Below are 20,102 nucleotides of genomic sequence, written 5' to 3' on the forward strand. Positions count from 1 at the left end.
GTACCCAACTAATGGCAAAGTACTATACACATGCCCTTGTGGTTATTGTATTCATAATTTAATAAATAATATGAATAATTATTCAGGTACCTAGAGCTGCGTTCAAATGAATTGAGCAGAATGACCCTGCTGGGATTGATCTTCCAGTGAAGCAGTGTGCACAATATATTGCACGTTTTTAAAAACTGCTGTCACCCTGCTTGTATCGGAAAACCTGTATCGATATTCTTATTGTTTTAACCAGAATGAAGTAAGGTGTTGGCAGTTGATGTACAGCGTATTTAACTTTTTAAATGGCATTCCCTACTGCCGTGAGAGAGGCATACCAGAGTTACTGTGTCAATGTTTGATTTCTGCCCGTAATTCTAACAGCAATTAACACTGTATGCTGTAATGCTCCAAAAATGTGCTAAAGCTCTTTTAGATGTGCTACCGTTTAGTTGGATTCTTGGTGTCTGTGATCTAATGCACAAAGTAGTATTTCAAACTGTCATTAAGAAGCAGTGAGCCTGAAGAAATCTGGCATATGAGGCTGTTACTTACGCATTCTTCAAAGGGTTAATCTGTGGTAACTAAGCGTTGCTGTCAGTAAAGCCAGTGTGTGCAGCTTCGGTTATTTTTAGAAGCCACTGTGAATGTGTTTTTGGGGTTTATAATTAATGTGGTGTTTCAGGTGTAGATGAACAATGCGTGTCCTTTTAAAGCACTTTGATCTAAAGGAAGGCTGGAGGGAAAGCAGCACAACGTTTGTGTCACAGAGGCTAGTTGGGCCTATCTTTATTCGCCTCCGCAGGGTGTTCCTTTAAGCAGCAATTAAGAAACAGCTGCACAGCAGAGGATAAAAGAATGAGAAACCTCAACACATTCTTGTAAAGAAAAGGGCTGTTTGTTTACTCAACCAAACTGTCAAACGATATTCTGCAGTGAAGCGGAAGGTGTTTCCTCGGTTTTTAAGTTTGAGACTTTAAAGAATCCAGAAGAAAAGCAAACCCAGTTTTGAAAGAGCTGGCAGATGTTCTTGGTATGAAAGGGATGGTTTTATTTTAAACAATAGAAGGTTTATATATATATATATATATATATATATATATATATATATATATATATATATATATAATTACACATTTTTTGTATTGAAGCGACTAACATGTGGTTTCACATGAAATACAGCTAATATACGAGAACCTTAAAAATGTTTGGCAGACTTGTAGAGTCTGGGCATGTTACAATATTGCAATTTTTTTTCTTCTATTTTCTATTGAGAAAAGGGTGGAATGGTTGGCATATTGCATCATGAACATATTATAACTGCGCCCCAGGATTCGTTCTTGTAATTGCTCTGTGAATGGGCAGGCTGGTTTGATGTTAGTCCAGTCCAGAAGACAGTGTAGCGAGTCTAGACACTGACTGTGGGTGTAAGCACAGAGCACAGTTATTTTAGTATTCAAGTGTTTCAGACACAGTCCCGTTCTATAACATGCATGTCACACAGACAGGTACGTCTGTTATGTAACCCGATAGTTAACCCATGTGATGCCAGATACACCTGGTGCTGCACCTCCTCACAACAGAGAGATATTCCACAGAGTGCAATGCAAATTAACTCGAGACGTTATTTAAAGGTAACCAGTCATGCCAGTACCCGTGGTTAAGTTTCATAATAAAATCCTTCCTGTCATTGGTTCTGTTAACTCTGAAACTGTTCAGGAATGCTTGTGTTTTCATAAGAAATCTTCATTGAAAGCTACAGAATGGTGGTTATTTTCACCTGCTCATCAAACACGTGTTGGGATTAGAAGGTCCGAGTTGTAAGTACTGCTACGCACACAGCTTAAAAGCAGGCGACTGCAGCTGCTGTCAGTAAAACCACTGGTGTCTTATCCAGGCTTTATAATCAGCAAGCTAGCATTTTCATTCGTGACTTGCATATTGTCAGATCACTTGATGTCCTGGTCTTGTCAGACGGGAAGCTAGTTTCTAACGCTGCTATTTTACTGTCAATCAAGGATGGATCCTTGCTCAATATGTTTAAAACATGGTGATCTTTCAAGACAAAACATACATTACATAATAGAAAACGCAGTGCAGCACTGAGCAAACAGAAGCACCCACCTGAGTGGAATTCCCTTTCTCCGACCTTAAAAGCCCTGGAACTGTTGAAAGAGTCTGAATAATCTCATTATACTATTTCACAGCAGATCTAATTGGAATGGTTTCCAGAAAGCTTTGGAAGTATGGTGTGCGCTCCTGCAGTTTCACACCTGGTTTGTGAGGGGAGGACAGCACCTGCGTTCTTTATGGATGATGGAATATTAGTTTGCCCAAAACACTCTTCACACAGTTTGCAACACAGATGAACAGTGCCAGGGCAAGATTTGTGTTTTTAAAAATGTTTTTATTATTATTATTATTATATTATTATTATTATTATTATTATTAATGCCATAGCACTGGGGAAACGATGCACTGCTTTCCCCAATGTTGTGCGGCATGATACACCTGAACTTGTTTTCTTGTTGGCTCTTAACCCATGGAAATGCCCCTGGCATTACTTCCACTCGATGTTCAGCCTGTTATCAGAAGGAAAGTTTACAGCCTGGCTTTTCATTTAGGATTCACATAAGAACCACTTTTAATATTGGCACATTACTTTTTTTTTATTGTTTTAATTGCTAGTTGCAACAGCAGTGGGGGAAAAAATCTGTGTTTCACTCCAAGCTACTGTGTTTGTGAATGCTGATAGCTTTAGACGAGACAGACAGTCAGAGAACAGCAGGCCTGTCTTCTCAATGTATGTTTTGTTTTTTTAATTTACAAGACAAGTATAACGCAAGATTGTTAATGTAACAGCTATTCTAATATGGATCAAGTTTGGCAGTAGTTTAAAACTGATTAGAAAGTTTGCCATGAAAGCTTCTTCCAGAAAGCTGGTGCTAAGATGATTGCCCCTTTGTCATAGATTTGTGAATTGCAAAGGGATTATGGCTGCCCTGATAGTGTCTCGGCCAGTATTACAGAGGGATGGTTAAGACACAGACCAGTCAAACCACGCTTTGCATACTTCCAATCCATACAGTGTGTTGGCAATGCAAACACTGTGAAATGGAAGCCAGGAGATGGTCCCAGGGAATAAGGAACAGAGTCACTTGTGCATATTTACATTTCATTCTGAAGTATATGGATTGATAAACAGTGGACCATCAGGTTGGAATGCCAGGCACATGCAAATGAGGCTGTAGGAGGGAATCCTGGAAAACCGTTATGTTCCATTAGGAGGTATTCTTTTTAGGGGTAACCACGATCAGCGTACCCAGGTGGAAGGGGGTTCAGTTTTGTAACTGTAAGGTTTTGTTTTGGTTCAGGCAGTATGGTTCATGGGGCGGTTTCTGTTTAGGGATTTGCCTAACAGTTTGAAGAGCCTCTTGGTGAGTGATTGCATGAATCAACTCTAAAGAACTGTAGACTCGTTCAAGTCTCCTGAAAGAGGCCTCAGGATTCTCAGACAAAGATGTCGGTACCTGAGAATTTGCCAAAAGCTCTTTGCCCTTTCATGTCAGATGTACTTTGCCTCAATAAATATGCGATTTGCCTTGCAAGCTTTTTACAACAGATGTGTTTTTGTTGTATGAGTTGTGAAAATGTGTTCTCAATCTCAAGTCGGTCTTTGATGCTAATTTGTTCCATTCATTAAACAGTTTTACCACTGTTTTTTTTTTTTTTTTTTTTTTTTGTAGTTGAAATATGTTGCAGATGAGGCTTTGCGATTCTTTCAAGAAAGCAACCCTTTTTGGGACAGGCATTTTGGACAACATACAGTGCTTGGATAAACACAGCAAATTGATTGTTCCAGACCTTTTCTTTTTTTTTTAATCCCTCCATGCTGTGATAAAACACCCAATTCCTATTCACAGATGGCTTGCCTGTCACCTCTAGCAAAGTTTAATAACGCAAAGTGAAAGCTAAAAAACAGGTGTGGTAATCATGGCAAGCCAGGGTAAATGCACAGTATACCCAGGGTAAAGCATGGTAAAACTGCAGAAATACTGTGCCAAAATACTGGGCAAACTTTTATAAAGGATCTCCTTACCCTCCTCTTAAAGCGATTCAAGACCCTATTCTACAATCACAGGGTAACTTTCTGTGGTTTACCTTTGTTTGCATGCTCAAAATATATGATGATATTGTATAGTATATATAGTAAATGTGACTTGATTTGATCAACCAAAAGAGTGGATTTACTAGCATCACCCTGAACTATCGATCTGTGGTTATCCTGAGATTACTACTAAAAATAAGTGTTTTCCTGCTGTCCAATAGGATTCCCCCTGTATTTTAATAATCCACCTATGGCTGATCCAGGCAGGGTATCGGTTCCTCAACTCTTACTCAACTTTTAATTTGAAACACTTCTGTCTAGTCTGGAACCTTTGTACCTGTGAGATGCAGCGCTACATCTTTATTGTACTAGGAGTCCCAGACGTACCATTTTGAAATGGTTACATCATGGCATCTTATGCTGCATCTAAAGCTGCCAGCCCATTGCACATGGCCTGCTTCTGCAGAATGGAAGAGGTGAAGCTTTACTAACCTGCAAGGTTCAATTAGAAAAGAATGCTTTACAAAGGCAGTCACAGCTGAATAATACGAGAGGCATGCTGGCAGTGAAAGTTGTTTTAAGTGTGAGGAGTGCCTCAAGGAGGTGAGAAAGACGCCTCGCTACTTTCCTGGTCCAGCTGCAGAGGGAATAACGTTGCCTTCCAAACAGTGTTGTGAAACACATGTAGGGGACTGTAACCGCAACCATGTTCAAATAAAGTTGAATTGTAGGTCACACCAGAGCGCAGATGAGCAGGTTTCTTTGTTTGTTTTGTTTTCAGGCGGAACAGTTGCGTGTTCTTGTAATATTAAGCCTGTTGCCATAGTTATGACCCCAGGTTTCCGTGGGCTTGGTGGAACTAGTTTTCCTGCTCGTGGTGTACAGTGTTAGTCAAGGTCGTTCTCCAGTGCAGATGATTGAGCCGTCTGGATTCAGTGGGTGTAAAACCTGGATATATTTTCTCTTTCAGCTAGACATGGACTGGGGCCCATTGTGCATGATATTAAGCAATTACAAGCTTAATCCTCACAGACATAATGAAGTAAACATTGTGCCTGAGAGAACCTGCTGTGTGGGGTGTTGACGCAGGATATCCCAGTACTCTCTCAAGTAGCGTGTATATTTGAAAAAGTGCTAATGTTAGTCATTGTTTATGGCTTTGCAAAAAGCTGCAGCAGGGGCAGACAGCTGGTGTCATGTGTGAGTGTTCATATTATCTCATTATCGATATTAAGGGTTTTAAGTCAGTGGTTCTCAAACTATGGGTCTGGCACCCTACTGGGGCAGAAGCAATGGAGTCCCATCAAAAAAATAAATAAATAAATGAAACGATTGATTTAAGCACAAGTAGTAGACGTAAACGATACAGTGTATGAGGTTTTTGAATTAACGCTTTAAATTAATAAACACTTTAAGTTTAAAAGTTTTATAGTTAAAAAAAGAAATGCAAAAATGCCAGGGATGCAGGGATAGGATGATGTCCTATTAGAAAATCTATTGGTACATGAGCCTAAAGGTTAAGTTTCTTCTTAGTTTAACATTACAATCTATCACTGTTAGTTTTAAAAAGTTACCTGTAGATTATTTTAGATGATGTCCAAAGTTTTTGAGATGGGTGGACTCCTGGCTTTGTCAAAAGATGTGAAAGCTGAGTCTAACAAAGAGAACTTCTATCACCTGTTCCATCACTGGAGTCAGCAAGTCCTGCAAAGCGACCTGCAAAGTGACACTGGCAGAGCAGCTTACCCCTGGGCTGGGATTCTGTGTTTAGATTAACAGAGACCCCTTTATGAGTCTCTATGCTGAAGATCAGAACAAACCCTTGTTCATGACGACTCCCAGCCTCTTTGCTAATAGATCACTCTGCTATTCCAGCTGTGTTGTGTGTTATTTTTAAACTCTCCAAACATATACCACAGCTGGAATAGGATGCTCATTAAGAAAACAAAGCATGCAAATGCATCCTGTAATTCAGGCAGAAATAAAACACTCGCCACATGTTTGAGACCCAAACTGTTGGTTATTTAAGGTTAAAGAGCCTTTGTACAGTAGATCTAATGATATGGTATGATCGTTCTTTTAGTAAAGCATTTCTAGTGCTGGTTCGACACTGCATGCGCAGGCTGTGTTCGTAAGTGAAGTGGGGCACGAGTAGAGAAGGTATTGTCTGAGAATGGCATGCCTCCTGTAGCCAGAACCCACCAACTGTGGCTAATTTAGGGGAAATAGTTCAGCAGTTTTATAATGTACAGCTAGAACAGTAATGAATAGCGCTTCTTACAACTGGTTAAACATCCCTGAGAAAGAAGTGATGGCTAGCCTTGTTAACCCATTCTTTCACTTTCCTGCCAATTAAATCACATATACGCCGTGCGTGAATCTTCTCAGAGCGCTCATCAGCTAGTATATGTACTTGCCTCTGAACTAAAGCTGGCTCTCTAACTGAGTGGTAAGAGGTTTGCACTCCACTTTTCCATTCAGTTCAGTGGACTGAGATGCCAGTGCTTTACGGTGGCACCCCAAGAGAAAGTATCTCAATCCCTGTTGGTGACACTGGTAATGTAATGTCTGTGTTCTTTGCATTGTGAGCTGCGGCATGTATTGTTGCTGTGTGATTCTTTCCCATCTCTCCTGACCCTGGGGGATGACGAGCGGTCAGGTGGCAAGTCTGGTGTTGCTGTGTGACTCTTTCCTATCTCTCCTGAGCCTGGGGGATGACGAGCGGTCAGGTGGTGAGTCTGGTGTTGCTGTGTGACTCTTTCCTATCTCTCCTGAGCCTGGGGGATGACGAGCGGTCAGGTGGTGAGTCTGGTGTTGCTGTGTGACTCTTTCCTATCTCTCCTGAGCCTGGGGGATGACGAGCGGTCAGGTGGCGAGTCTGGTGTTGCTGTGTGACTCTTTCCTATCTCTCCTGAGCCTGGGGGATGACGAGCGGTCAGGTGGCGAGTCTGGTGTTGCTGTGTGACTCTTTCCTATCTCTCCTGAGCCTGGGGGATGACGAGCGGTCAGGTGGCGAGTCTGGTGTTGCTGTGTGACTCTTTCCTATCTCTCCTGAGCCTGGGGGATGACGAGTGGTCAGGTGGCGAGTCTGGTGTTGCTGTGTGACTCTTTCCTATCTCTCCTGAGCCTGGGGGATGACGAGTGGTCAGGTGGCAAGTCTGGTGTTGCTGTGTGACTCTTTCCTATCTCTCCTGAGCCTGGGGGATGACGAGCGGTCAGGTGGCGAGTCTGGTGTTGCTGTGTGACTCTTTCCTATCTCTCCTGAGCCTGGGGGATGACGAGCGGTCAGGTGGCGAGTCTGGTGTTGCTGTGTGACTCTTTCCTATCTCTCCTGAGCCTGGGGGATGACGAGCGGTCAGGTGGCGAGTCTGGTGTTGCTGTGTGACTCTTTCCTATCTCTCCTGAGCCTGGGGGATGACGAGCGGTCAGGTGGTGAGTCTGGTGTTGCTGTGTGACTCTTTCCTATCTCTCCTGAGCCTGGGGGATGACGAGCGGTCAGGTGGCGAGTCTGGTGTTGCTGTGTGACTCTTTCCTATCTCTCCTGAGCCTGGGGGATGACGAGTGGTCAGGTGGTGAGTCTGGTGTTGCTGTGTGACTCTTTCCTATCTCTCCTGACCCTGGGGGATGACGAGCGGTCAGGTGACGAGTCTGGTGTTGCTGTGTGACTCTTTCCTATCTCTCCTGAGCCTGGGGGATGACGAGCGGTCAGGTGGCGAGTCTGGTGTTGCTGTGTGACTCTTTCCTATCTCTCCTGAGCCTGGGGGATGACGAGTGGTCAGGTGGTGAGTCTGGTGTTGAAACTCCCTCCCTGAGCCACCTAGGTCGACGCACACTTGTCTTTACTGTGCACTATTAAAGCATTTTGTTATATAGTATTAACGCCCCTGCGTTTATTTAACAGTAGGGACTGAGGAGAGGGAAGATGTTACTTCAGTGCTGTCATATGTACTCTAAGTCATTGTGGTGTACAGTACCCTCTGGTGGCTGCTGTTTGAAGCTGCACTTGTTTCAATGACTGTGTTTGTGCTGTGTGTGCGCATGTGTGCGTGTGTGTGTGTGTGCTGTCCAGTGCTGGCTCATGATAGTTCTCGACAGCTACCCTGGATTGATTTGAATGGTTTTCTTTCATTGTTGCATTAGCCATGCATTCCCTAACACTAATGCTTATACCCGGTTATGGGGCAGACATAAATTGTACTATCTAAAAGCTGCTACCTACCAGACACAATGCGACAAGAGAAACCTGTGCAGTGATGCGACCAAAATGAATAGAACCCATACTTTCAAAAAGTATGTTTCACACCACAGGCGCCATAGAAGCGACACCAGAGCGATACTGGAGCGATGCAAAATAAATAGGATTGATTCGCGACAACTAGGGTATTACCAATCAGAGAACGGCTTCAATGCGCATGGTCCAGCAGGGTGAAGCTGTCTCCAGAATGACAGAGGAAACTGTAATACCCAGAGTTTTATGACATCACAATTCTAAAGATACAGATTTGAAAGGTAATATATGGGAGTCCATTTCAAAGGACTTGGATAAGCCTGGTGTGTATGATTCATTGCCATATGTATTGCTACAGAGTTATCAAGGGCAGCACTGTAAAACATTTCAGTAATTATACACGAAGCTGAAATGATCAATAAGCAGTTCCTTATGAAAAATGGTAAAAAATCCATACAGCTTATAAATCAGTTTGCTTAAAAAATCTCTCAAAATAATTGACTTACCACAACAAAGAAAGAGAAAATTCAGAGGACATTCCAACTGTCTTAGTCGTTTTGAAGTATTCACTATTAGTTAAGCTGTGCAGACTGACTTAATAGCCCAGAAAATTAAAAAAAAAAGATATTTTAATCAGGCTTTTGAAGAGGGTTTTATGTTGGGCTCATACCATTTTTTAATAAAAGAAATGACAGAGCAGGATCAAAATGGTTTCAACCCCACGTCTGAGGGCATGCTGCTGCTGTGAAGCCTCTCTCAGATAGCTGTCTCCTCTGCAGTGTGTCCTGCTAGTTGTGCCCAGAACCACATGCACTGTGGACTGGCAGAAAGCATTGATGCAGCTTTATTCACAGCACTGCTGCAACTGTTGTCAACCTTTATAAAAGAAGCCATCCACCGTAACAGAGGCTGGTGTCTCTACGTAGAGGAACTCTTGAGGGCACCCCATATGGGCATCTTATGAGACCCCCAATGAACTGACCCCACCCCCACCCCCCCCACACACACACACATTATCAAGCAGGCATGGCCAGCACTGGCATTTTCATTACATGATGTGTCAATAAATATTTTGATGTCGTTTCAGGTTCTAATACTAAAACCTCAAAAGGCAAAAAAAAAGGTAAGCAATTCCTGACCCCTTTTCCTGGTCTCTGCATGGTTATGTGATTTCCCCCTGAGTAATGATAAACATGAACTGCAGTTAGGCGTGCATTACCTGCAGCAGCAGTTAAGCAACCTTAGACCAGCCCGCTTTGTAAACTTGTGCTTCTATTTTTCTTTAGGCAAAAAACAAGGCCCTCCTGGTGCTCCAGGCCCTCCTGGCCCTCAGGGGCCCCCAGGACCACAAGGCCCTCCAGGAATTCCAGGAATTCCCGGCATCCCTGGAACCAGCGCCATGGGGCCACCTGGGCCAGCCGGGCCTCCGGGACCACAGGGCCAACCCGGGCTTCCAGGACCTTCAGGTACACACCATTCCAGTATTGCACTCCGAGTGTGATACCAGAAACAAACCCCTCCATGCATCAAACAGATACATTAGGGAGCATGGTAGATTGTGTTGTAGGAAGGAACTCCAAAAGGATCTGTGCAGAGCGCACACAGCCACCCAGTGTTTAAATGCTGTAAGTGACTCAAAGCTGCTGTGCATGCTGCAAGTTACTTATTGTATTTTTTTCATTTGCAGGAGCAGTAGAAAAAGCAGGGGCCAGAGAGACGCAGGTAGGAGCTCAGTGTTGTCATCTGCATTCAGTGCTCCTACTGTACTGCACTTCTCATACAGACAAAATACTTGAGCATGTGGAAATAATTCTGCAAATCTATTTTTCATTTTACAGCCAGCAGTGGTGCATCTGCAAGGACAAGGATCAGCAATTCAAGTAAAGAATGGTAAGAGTTAAATTGAAGAAACTAAAGCACAAGTTATCAAGTATTCATGTGCTTCACTAGGATGAGGGGAGGGGGCAGATAGTTTGTCATTTTTGGGTCATAACATTTTCTTAATAGGGTGAAATACTTCTAGTGATGGGAGTCATTATTTCCAGAGGTCATATGAATGTGTGTGTGGGTGGGTATACTGTACATATAGATGTTGTTTAAAAACAATTGTAACAGGTTTGTGGTTTAATTCAATATTTTAAATGCCTGTAAAAAATCAAATGTATGATATTAAAGTGGACTGGGGGTCTATGCTTCAGCTAGTACTGCAGTTCCTTCGTAGACTGGAGCATCTGTCTACTTGACTCTTCCTGTTGTGAAGTCATTGCTGATTTAAATGAAGTAAGACTGTCCTGTGTTTGTTTAATGATGACTGATGCTGAGTGACTGCCCTCTTCTCACGCTGAGATCTTTCAGGGGGCGTGCTGAATGACTGGTCTCGCATCTCCATGAACCCCAAGGTGTTCAAGCTGCACACGCGCAGCGGGGCGCTCGAGGTGCTGGTCGACGGGACCTACTTCATCTATAGTCAGGTAGAAGTGAGTATGGTCTTGGACCTAACTCTGTCAACTGCATGCCACTGAGAAGAGCAAGCCTGGATCCTGTCTGACGCTAATAAAACTCTATCAGGAACATTTAGAATAGCTAACCATCACAATAGGGAAGTTTCACTTTATCAATTACTTTTTCTTCTTCATTTTATTGATTTGATATATATATATATATATATATATATATATATATATATATATATATATATATATATATATATATATATTTATTATATTTGCATGTACAAAAAGGGTTTCCCAAGAAGTGATTTTAAAAAATTTTTTTTTAAAAAAATGTTTTCGGGAAGAAGCCTATGTAGTAAGGAAAGATCTACTGGTCGTGAAAATGTCAAAATAGAATGTTCATTCCAAGAGGTTCCACCGTTCCAAGTTTGAAGATGAACTTGTTGTTTCCGAGCAGCGTTCGTTCCACAGCACTGACTCATCCCACAGAGGGTGATGTCTTCAGCAGTGGGTTTATCATTGTTGAAATGTCAGGCTACTGGAAATGTAGTGGTGTTGATTTGAATGTTTTTAAAGTGGACAAAACTAAAGTTAAAAAAAATAATTAAACTCACCTTCGCAATACTAATTATTAGGATATTCTCCAGTATTAATTCTTCGTCCATTCTAGCCGAGTTGTGTCAATATTCAGTTATACTGAAAGGGGAAAATACATGCTAAATATTGCACAGGCAGCAGGCAATTTCCAGTACTGCGTCTTCCATGTGTAGATTTGTACTTGCAATAATTTAACACTGATAGTAAAATAAGTACCGTGCATGTTCATTTGTACCTGATGCACATTATATAAAAAAAAAAAAAAAATGATAACTTTAATTTACCTAGAATGCTTTTTGCCATGGGTTACAAATAGAGGTAGCCAAAACTGTATGATTCTTGTGACTGGTCATGTATATTCTTTTTAATTCTCTGTCTCTCTCTTTGTCTCTCTCCCCCCTGTCTCTTTCCCCTCTCCCTGGTGATTTGGTGCCAGGTATACTACATCAACTTCACAGATTTTGCCAGCTATGAGGTTGTGGTTGACGAGACCCCCTTCTTGCAGTGCACGCGGAGCATTGAGACGGGCAAGACCAACTTCAACACCTGCTACACCGCTGGGGTCTGCATGCTGAGGGCGAGGCAGAGAATAGCCATCAAAATGGTCCATGCAGACATCTCCATCAACATGAGCAAGCACACAACATTCTTCGGGGCGATCCGGCTCGGGGAGGCTCCATCATCTTAAAACAAACAAACCGCACCACAGATATATTGGATACCCAGCCTTGATGTCTGTCTGCGTCCCTGTCCCTAATCCCTGCCTCTCACTCGTGCTCAGAGGACGAAGGAGCCCAAGCAATCATCAGCTTGTGAATTGCTCAAATGCAGAGTCCTCAATACCGTAGACCCTGCTAATGTATATGAAGGAGCAGAGTTCTCCTCTGGAGGCCGTACGTTCTGGAATGGAACTAACCACATGTAACAGTGTTGGAATCCTATAGCTCCCTCAGTTATCACAGGTATGAGAAAGGATGTTGCTAATGTGCAGTGTAGCACCAAAGGGAATGAGCAATGCACCTGCCAGCAGAGACGCTGTTCTGATCCTTGCTTTGTCCTGCTGGAGGACCTTGTTGCTAAAAAAGCGTTGCCATTTCAGGACCAGCTCTGACCTCGGGACTTGCATGGGATGAGATTGCATTACACCGGACTCACTTTGCGGGAAACAAGACAACAGTTTATTTTAATTATAACCATTTTACATATTTTATATACCAAGTCTTGTGATCTGTGTCATAATGGGACACCTGTGTAGTGCGCACTCAAGGACAAGAGCTGGAAACAGAAGACTGAAGGGACTGAAACCCAAAGGGATGATCTCTATGAAGATCTTGATCCATGTGTTGATGCAGTATATCGCTGCTGTCCAGGTAAACCGCTCGCCTGCAATCCACACACTGGATACTCCAAGAGCTCAAGCAGCAGAACCTGCACATTCTTATTTGTCTTTTTAAGCTTATTTATATGTTCATGTTTTATAGTGGCGCCCTCGTCGTTTTAATGTTTAGATAACCCTGTGTGTGTGTGTATGTGTGTATGTATATATATATATTATATGGCTATATATGTATATATATATATATATATATATATATATATATATATATATATATATATATATATATATATATATATATATATATATATATATATATAATTACCACCACCTTACATATATAATATACTGTGGTATCTGTAAATGTATATTTTTTTTTCTGTATTTATGAAATTCCTGTAGAGATTCAGCACCCACTTCAGTGGATCAAGTAGGCATTGTATGGTAATGCTGTGAACAAAAGTCACCGCTATTACTACACGAGTCGATTTAAGAAAAAGTGCTCACCGCTAACTACACGAGTCGTTTTCATCTGCTTTTTTTTTTTATTTATTTTTTATATAAAGTCAATACCTTCCTGTGCAAACCTTGCCACCCCAGATTGTCCCAGACTGACAAACAGTAAAGTTATCAAATGCTATCGTTTCACTGAGCAGCTTAAAACACCTCTGAGACTGAAGAGCCAGGTATCTTGCTGTGTAAACAAGGAGCCCCCCGACCGTGTGTTATCTCAAAGGCTGGTCCCTTGATAGATGAGAGTAAATGAGAGGTCTTCTAATAAATTCCTGGTTTTGCCTAAAATGTACACAGGGTGGGGGGGCAGCCTTGAAGCCGTGTATTTGCTGACAGACACGGAGGCCACAGCTGTGGGCTCTTCTGGAGTGCACTGAAGATACAGAACAGATTTGTAGGTGTAATGACCCAAAGGAACACCTCCATAATGAATTGGGGAGGAACACCTGCCCCTGGGACATCCTATCGAGGAAAGACACTCATCACTCCAGCCTAATCTGTGTCTTAAAGAACCAGATCACCCGTCCTTTAATGCTCCTTTAAAAAAAACTGAACCCAACAGAACTACTTGTTGAGGTATTAAGAAAACCTTATCTGGTTTCAAGGAGTTTTAATTTTTTTTTTTTTTTTTTTTTTTTTTTTTGTTCGTTCAGAATGGCTGATCCAACGCAGGCTGCTCACTGTACTGGAAAGGGTCAATCAGTCAGTCTTTATTTTATATAGTGCCTTTCACAGTGGACCACCATCACAAAGTGCTTTACAAGATGCACTAACATCAAGAAAAACTATAATATTTTAAATACAGTGGAAAGTGCATAATATATGATAGTAGCATTATAAATGAAATAGTACATTAAATACAGTAGAAAGTGCAGAATACGTGAAATAGTAGCAGCAACACAATAGCAGCTAGTAGTAGATATCAGGCTTAGAGAACATGGAGAGCAAGAGAGAACAGGTACCTTCCTGGTGGCTGCTGGAAACCATCGGAACACAGCGTAAACACCCTAGCAAGCAAAACTAAACTAAACTCGAGAGCTTTTCCATCACGCAGGCTAATAGGCTCAGTTGTTTTGGCCTGCAGGCGTTGATGCTATGGGGAAGGCACCACGCCCACCTTTGATTAAAATCTATTAGAGTCTCATTCTATTTCACAAGGCCTGTCTCGTTTAAACAAATAGCTTTCATAATAGCAAGAGTTTTAATATGTTTATAACAATAAGATATCTTCTATATAAACACAAATAAACTCAGACTGAATAGTGTGGCCCCTATTGTATTCTAATGGGATTTGTATCTAGAGATTACTGTAACTGCTCTGTTTAAAATGTCCCTTACAAAGAATGTACTATCCCTCTTTCCATTGGTGCACTGTAGTCAATATACCAGACCTAATCAGTCTAGTGTTTTCAGCTGTGTTAGACATATATGATGTTCAATTACAAATACATGCACACTGAATTGTTGCAAAGCCCCCTCCTCCTGACTTAGCTCTATATAAAGATACCCATTAGATACAGGATAAAGACCATATATAAGCAGCTCTCTGTCAAGATTGTCTTAATAATAATATCTATTTTTATATAGCGCCTTTCATAGTGGACCACCATCACAAAGCGCTTTACAGAGGTAGGCTGTGACTTATGCATTACATGCAGAGTCACTTACAATAGAACACTGATTTAACATCTTATCTGCAGGATGGAGCACAAGGAGGTGAAGTGACTTGCTCAGGGTCACACAATGTGTCAGTGGTGGGATTTGAAGCGGTTCTGGTTACAAGCCCTGGACTTTAACCACTGGACCACACTGCTGCTGTGGTCAGAGTAGAGGGATGCATTTGAACAAGTTTACAGGTCATTAAAAAAAAGACAATTTTACTCTTCCCTATCCATAACGTTATAAATGCTATTAATTGATTCATATAAATGGCAACATTTTCCAATAGGTTAGTTTAGTTATAAATGATTTTAATTCATATAAATGGCAACATTTTCCAATAAGTTAGTTTATGCCCAATATAGATCAGTGAATAGTCTGCTACTTCCACAGCTAGTCTACTTCATCTGTGGCCAAGCTGGCCTAACCACACTCCATAACCGACTGCAGCAAATTGTAAAAAAAAAAAAAAAGGGAAATAGTTTGAGAGAACTACAGAAAATCCGGTGCCTTTCTTGGTTATCACGTGGGTATTTATAAAACCCTTCATTTATTGTAAGTAGTAGCAAAATGTATTGCTTTTACAAAACTGACATTAAGTGTGGAATCACAGACCTTGCGGCGCAAATCCAAAGGGCATGTTTAAAATGCAGTATTCTGGTTTATTTCTGAACAGAGGTGGTGTTCTCATTCAGTCCTGGACCAGTACTTACATGAATGATATCGACCCCAAACCCGTTTACAGGAATAAAAGTTTCAGAAGAAAGTAAGGGGTCAGTTTGATCTGCCTCGAGAGCCTATCCACGGTTATCCCAGGATTACAACTAAAAAGGATGGGAAGTGCAATCCAGGAGGACTCCCTGGAGCTGTTGACAGCTCCAATACAATCCCGTGTGGTTTATCCCGACGAGCTGTAAAATGCTGTAATTTACCAGTGTTGTAAAATGCTCTTAATAAAACCCAGCAGTGGCTGGCTTATCCTGGCAAGGAGTAGGTTAACCAAATCAACCGCTAAATGAAGCAGACAAACGTTTCCACTGGTGTTTCAATAAGTTTAACCTCTCAATTTATGATAAAGCGCTTAAAAGTTCTGGTTAAAACACTGGAATACTGCAGTTTTAAATCTGAGACCAAACCATAAAACAAGACAAGGGTTATGTGTAGTAAATAATGATGATCTAATCATTTTGATCTCTTAGTTGATTAAATATACTGTACATTTTGTATACTGTCTTGTATATATGTATATAATAAAATAGAATGTGCGTCTTTTGTAAATGGTCTTTATTTCTCAAACCGTACAATAAAGCTTTTGTTTCCAAATAAATAAAATGTGGGTCTTGCTGGTTTTGTTTGCACAGTACAGCTGCTGAATATCGTCAATACAATTATAATGTGTATACTAACGTAGTGTCTTCGCATTATCTTAACAGAGCAATAGAAATTCTGATTTCTTTATTTATTGTTCAACCATTTTAAATTCTCTAGTTAAAGATGTATTCAAAGAATGCGTTTTTACTGTCATGATTTCAATGAAATAAATAGTTTCAATGTTGTCAACTGGTATCAATGAAACTACTAGGCAAAGAGGACAACAGTCTAGAAACTTTTCAGGAATAAAAAAAAAATAATAATTCAATTATTTCACTTTAGTATTCCAATCACTTGCTATAAAAAGGTGTTCACGGTGCATGTAAACCACTTTTTTAAAAAATATGAAATAGCCCAACTGAATTAATCGGGAGGCAGAATTGTACATTTGAAGTTTTTAAAATATGTCCGTGCACATCTCTTCAGTCTAAAGCAATTCAAAGTCTGCTATAAGCACAGGTGCAATGGTTTGCAAGTATCTAATATGAAAAGCTGTACTGTATTTTTTTTTTTTTTTTTATAGGCAAATAAAGCCGCTACCATAGCGCACTAAACCAAAATGGACAAGTTCCCAGAACTTGTCTATTTTTAAAAGAGAACACTCATCATGCGTATTTCCTGTAATGCAATCGCTTCGTTAGCTCTGCCACTGTGATGGGTGCGCACACTGTGATGTAAGCTGGAAGAATGCAAGAATGTTCGGCTCCTGTTTGGAAAAGAAGTCCGTATCCAAGAAGCTGGTCCTCTCCCAGTCTAGTTTGTCAATGATCTTTCTCATGGCTTTGTCTTGCAGTGTTTTCTTACTGCACCAGGTTAGCACACTAAGAGAAGAACTGCAGGAACTCAACAAGGAAATTCACATGTACCTAAACCACGAGCCTGCAGCACAGCAGCACTCAACAGTGCATACAAGAGAACTGGTAAGTGCTGCTGTTAAAATGCCAATAATGCACTGATAAAATGTGTTACACAATGCGCCATGCATGCATTAGACAAGATTTAACTTCAAATAAAACAATTTAGGGTTAAGAGGTGTTGGAGTTAATCAGGCCTTCAGAGCTCTTCTGTACTGGGGAGTGAGGGGAGTGCACACAGTCTGGAAGCACTGCCTCTAGTAATTAAGGACTCCAGGAGTATTGCAGGTCGAAACTGAGGGCAGTGTATTGAGTAATGAATAAAATGAGTGTTAGTCGACATTACAGTACAGTGATTGATTTAATGAGATCTGAAACATTTTGCCCTGAGCCATAGTAAACTACACAGCTCCATGGCAGGATTATAATCTATAGACTGCTGCCATTAATCTGTGGAGAGTGGATGAAATACTCGGGGTCGGCTCGCTGACAGGAGTGATTTATACTCCCCCAGTTAACAGCAGCTGATAAGCAAGTTAACAAAGCTGCAGATTGATCGGGCCGTTTAGGCCGCGCTCCCATCATTGGTGTGGTGAAGTGCAGCACCCTGTGGTCTCAGGCAGAGTTTGTGTTCATTAGCAGCCAGCACCATCTGCTAAGTGAAAGCTCTTTTAAGCTGTTTGCCTTTTTTGTTGTTCTTCAGAAATTGGTGCCAAGCAGTTTTGAAAAGAGGCAGCAATATCAGACTCTGAACTCCCTGATAAGAACGAGGAGAGAAGCGAGAGGTTCCGCAAGTGAGTGCCCTGCATGTTCTGTTGTTGTTTTAGATCAAGTCTTGAACAGACATGCAACCAAGCACCAAGGTCTATTCCATACTAACAAATATATCAGGAATGGAGGTGCAGCCAGAAAAACTACTGGCTTTCCCTGAATCACGCACCTTTATCAACCTAGGCTTGTCCCTTTTGCAGCTTGCACAGTGAATAAATAAGTACAGTATAAATGATGGTGACGCTTTTATTCTGTTTCCAGAACATCAGTCGTTCATGCAGTTGAAAGCTGTAAAAGATGCAGAGCTAATTCAGAAAGGTGAGTTCCCCTTGGATTCTGCATCACCATTCCCTCTTCCTTCAGCATCATTGACCTATGTAGTCCTCTTAAATCCTAAAGACAATGTACTTGAGTTAACAACCTTCTGCAGTGTTATTGCGAGTGATGCACATTTCTTTTTGAGAAACAACCATGCAATAATATACATCACTTTCATATCCAGTGCAGTGTATTTTAGTAAATGATGAGGGACTTGTTATAGGATGGTCATGTTAAATATAGGGCTGTTTCTAAAATGTACATACAGTGCATATGCAAGGTCTTGTTTGTGCATGGACTGCATAAAAAAAAAATATATATATATATATATATATATATATATATATATATATATATATATATATATATATATATATATATATATATCTAACTGTGCTTCAATTTATCATCGTATAAAGGTGATATAACCATCATTCCCTGGGCAGTTAGTGTTGAAAAGGGGGAAAGCCTGGCTACAGCTGATAATAAAATGATTGTACAAGAAGACGGTTATTACATGGTGTATGGCCAGGTAAGATCATACATTTCTTTAAATCTAACAGTATCTTTGATAAATGTGTTTTTACTTGCCTTCTAATGCCAACATGTCATACTTGTATCTTTTTCACATTGACAAATATTTAAATGGGCAGCATACTGAAAGCACTCCTGATTTTATAACAGCATACTGAAAGCACCCCTGATTTTATAACAGCATACTGAAAGCACCCCTGATTTTATAACAGCATACGGAAAGCACCCCTGATTTTATAACAGCATACTGAAAGCACTCCTGATTTTATAACAGCATACTGAAAGCACCCCTGATTTTATAACAGCATACTGAAAGCACCCCTGATTTTATAACAGCATACTGAAAGCACCCCTGATTTTATAACAGCATACGGAAAGCACCCCTGAGTTTATAACAGCATACTGAAAGCACCCCTGAGTTTATAACAGCATACGGAAAGCACCCCTGAGTTTATAACAGCATACGGAAAGCACCCCTGATTTTCTAACAGCATCAAGGATAACAGGATTATACTTTTTTAAGCTGACGCTGTAGTTCGGATTGTCTGTGCTTTCAGTACTGGGAATTCTGCCAAGTCACCAAATGCTTGTAAGAGCTCCCCTGCTTTGTCGTCTCCTGTAGGTTTTGTTCCTGAATCCTGGGATTCACGATGTAATGGGTTATCTTATCCAGAGGAGAAGATCCAGCGTAGCTGGGACAGAGCAGAGATACACAAACCTGCTGCTCTGTTTGCAGGAAATGCCAAAGGAAAGAAGCACCAACTCCTGCTACACTGCAGGTATGAATGGACCCGGTCTCACCTATTCAAACACCACTGCAAACCCTGGAACAGTCCCATCACAGACATTTGGGCAGCCCTATAGATAGATAGATAGATAGATAGATAGATATCTACTGTATCTGTCTGTCTGGCTGTATATCTATCTATCTACAGAGATCACTGTGTGTTTGTTTCCTTTCTTTGATATTGATTTACAAAACGTTACAAAAAGAGAAAAAAACAAATCTTAACGTGGGAAGAAATAATAATAATTAATAGTGATGCAGTTGTTTCTCTCTTTTCTAATCTCTTTTCATCAGGTGTAGTGAAACTAGACCAAGGGGACGAGCTGGAGTTGGTAATCCCCGACCGACCGAACGCTCAAATCTCCATGGATGCGGACTCCACATTTTTTGGGGTTATACAACTCATGTAAATTACTCTGGACTAAGGACCTGCCACACCCTGGCTGGCCAGTGGAGTAATAGTATGCATACTTTGGTCTTTAAGCTTTTGTGTCTGTCTCATATCATATATATATATATATATATATATATATATATATATATATATATATATATATATATATTCAATAAATGATAGAACCTTTC

General features: G+C 40.9%; 2 protein-coding genes across 5 annotated transcripts in view; both read left to right on the forward strand.

The window, feature by feature from the left end:
- Positions 1–12,899, forward strand: part of LOC121318941 (ectodysplasin-A-like) — a 46,810-nt gene extending 33,911 nt beyond the window's left edge. The window contains exons 3-8 of one of the 4 annotated variants that reach the window (XM_041256156.1): positions 9,412–9,447; positions 9,611–9,790; positions 10,012–10,046; positions 10,163–10,214; positions 10,671–10,801; positions 11,811–12,899. In XM_041256156.1, coding sequence (XP_041112090.1) covers positions 9,412–9,447; positions 9,611–9,790; positions 10,012–10,046; positions 10,163–10,214; positions 10,671–10,801; positions 11,811–12,062 — 686 coding nt within the window. In that variant the 3' untranslated portion in view covers positions 12,063–12,899. The remainder of the gene's footprint in view (positions 1–9,411; positions 9,448–9,610; positions 9,791–10,011; positions 10,047–10,162; positions 10,215–10,670; positions 10,802–11,810) is intronic. The other 3 variants (XM_041256157.1, XM_041256158.1, XM_041256159.1) reach the window with 3 other exon arrangements.
- Positions 12,900–16,889: 3,990 nt separating this feature from the next.
- LOC121318943 (tumor necrosis factor ligand superfamily member 13B-like) lies at positions 16,890–20,020 on the forward strand. Its single transcript, XM_041256161.1, has 6 exons — positions 16,890–17,173; positions 17,811–17,901; positions 18,140–18,196; positions 18,616–18,728; positions 19,353–19,509; positions 19,812–20,020. Exons 1-6 carry the CDS (start codon positions 16,949–16,951, stop codon positions 19,925–19,927), a joined length of 759 nt encoding a protein of 252 aa, XP_041112095.1. The 5' UTR covers positions 16,890–16,948; the 3' UTR covers positions 19,928–20,020.
- The last annotated feature ends 82 nt before the right edge of the window (positions 20,021–20,102 follow it).

This window comes from Polyodon spathula, chromosome 7, assembly GCF_017654505.1.
Source record: "Polyodon spathula isolate WHYD16114869_AA chromosome 7, ASM1765450v1, whole genome shotgun sequence".
Classification (NCBI taxonomy): domain Eukaryota; kingdom Metazoa; phylum Chordata; class Actinopteri; order Acipenseriformes; family Polyodontidae; genus Polyodon; species Polyodon spathula.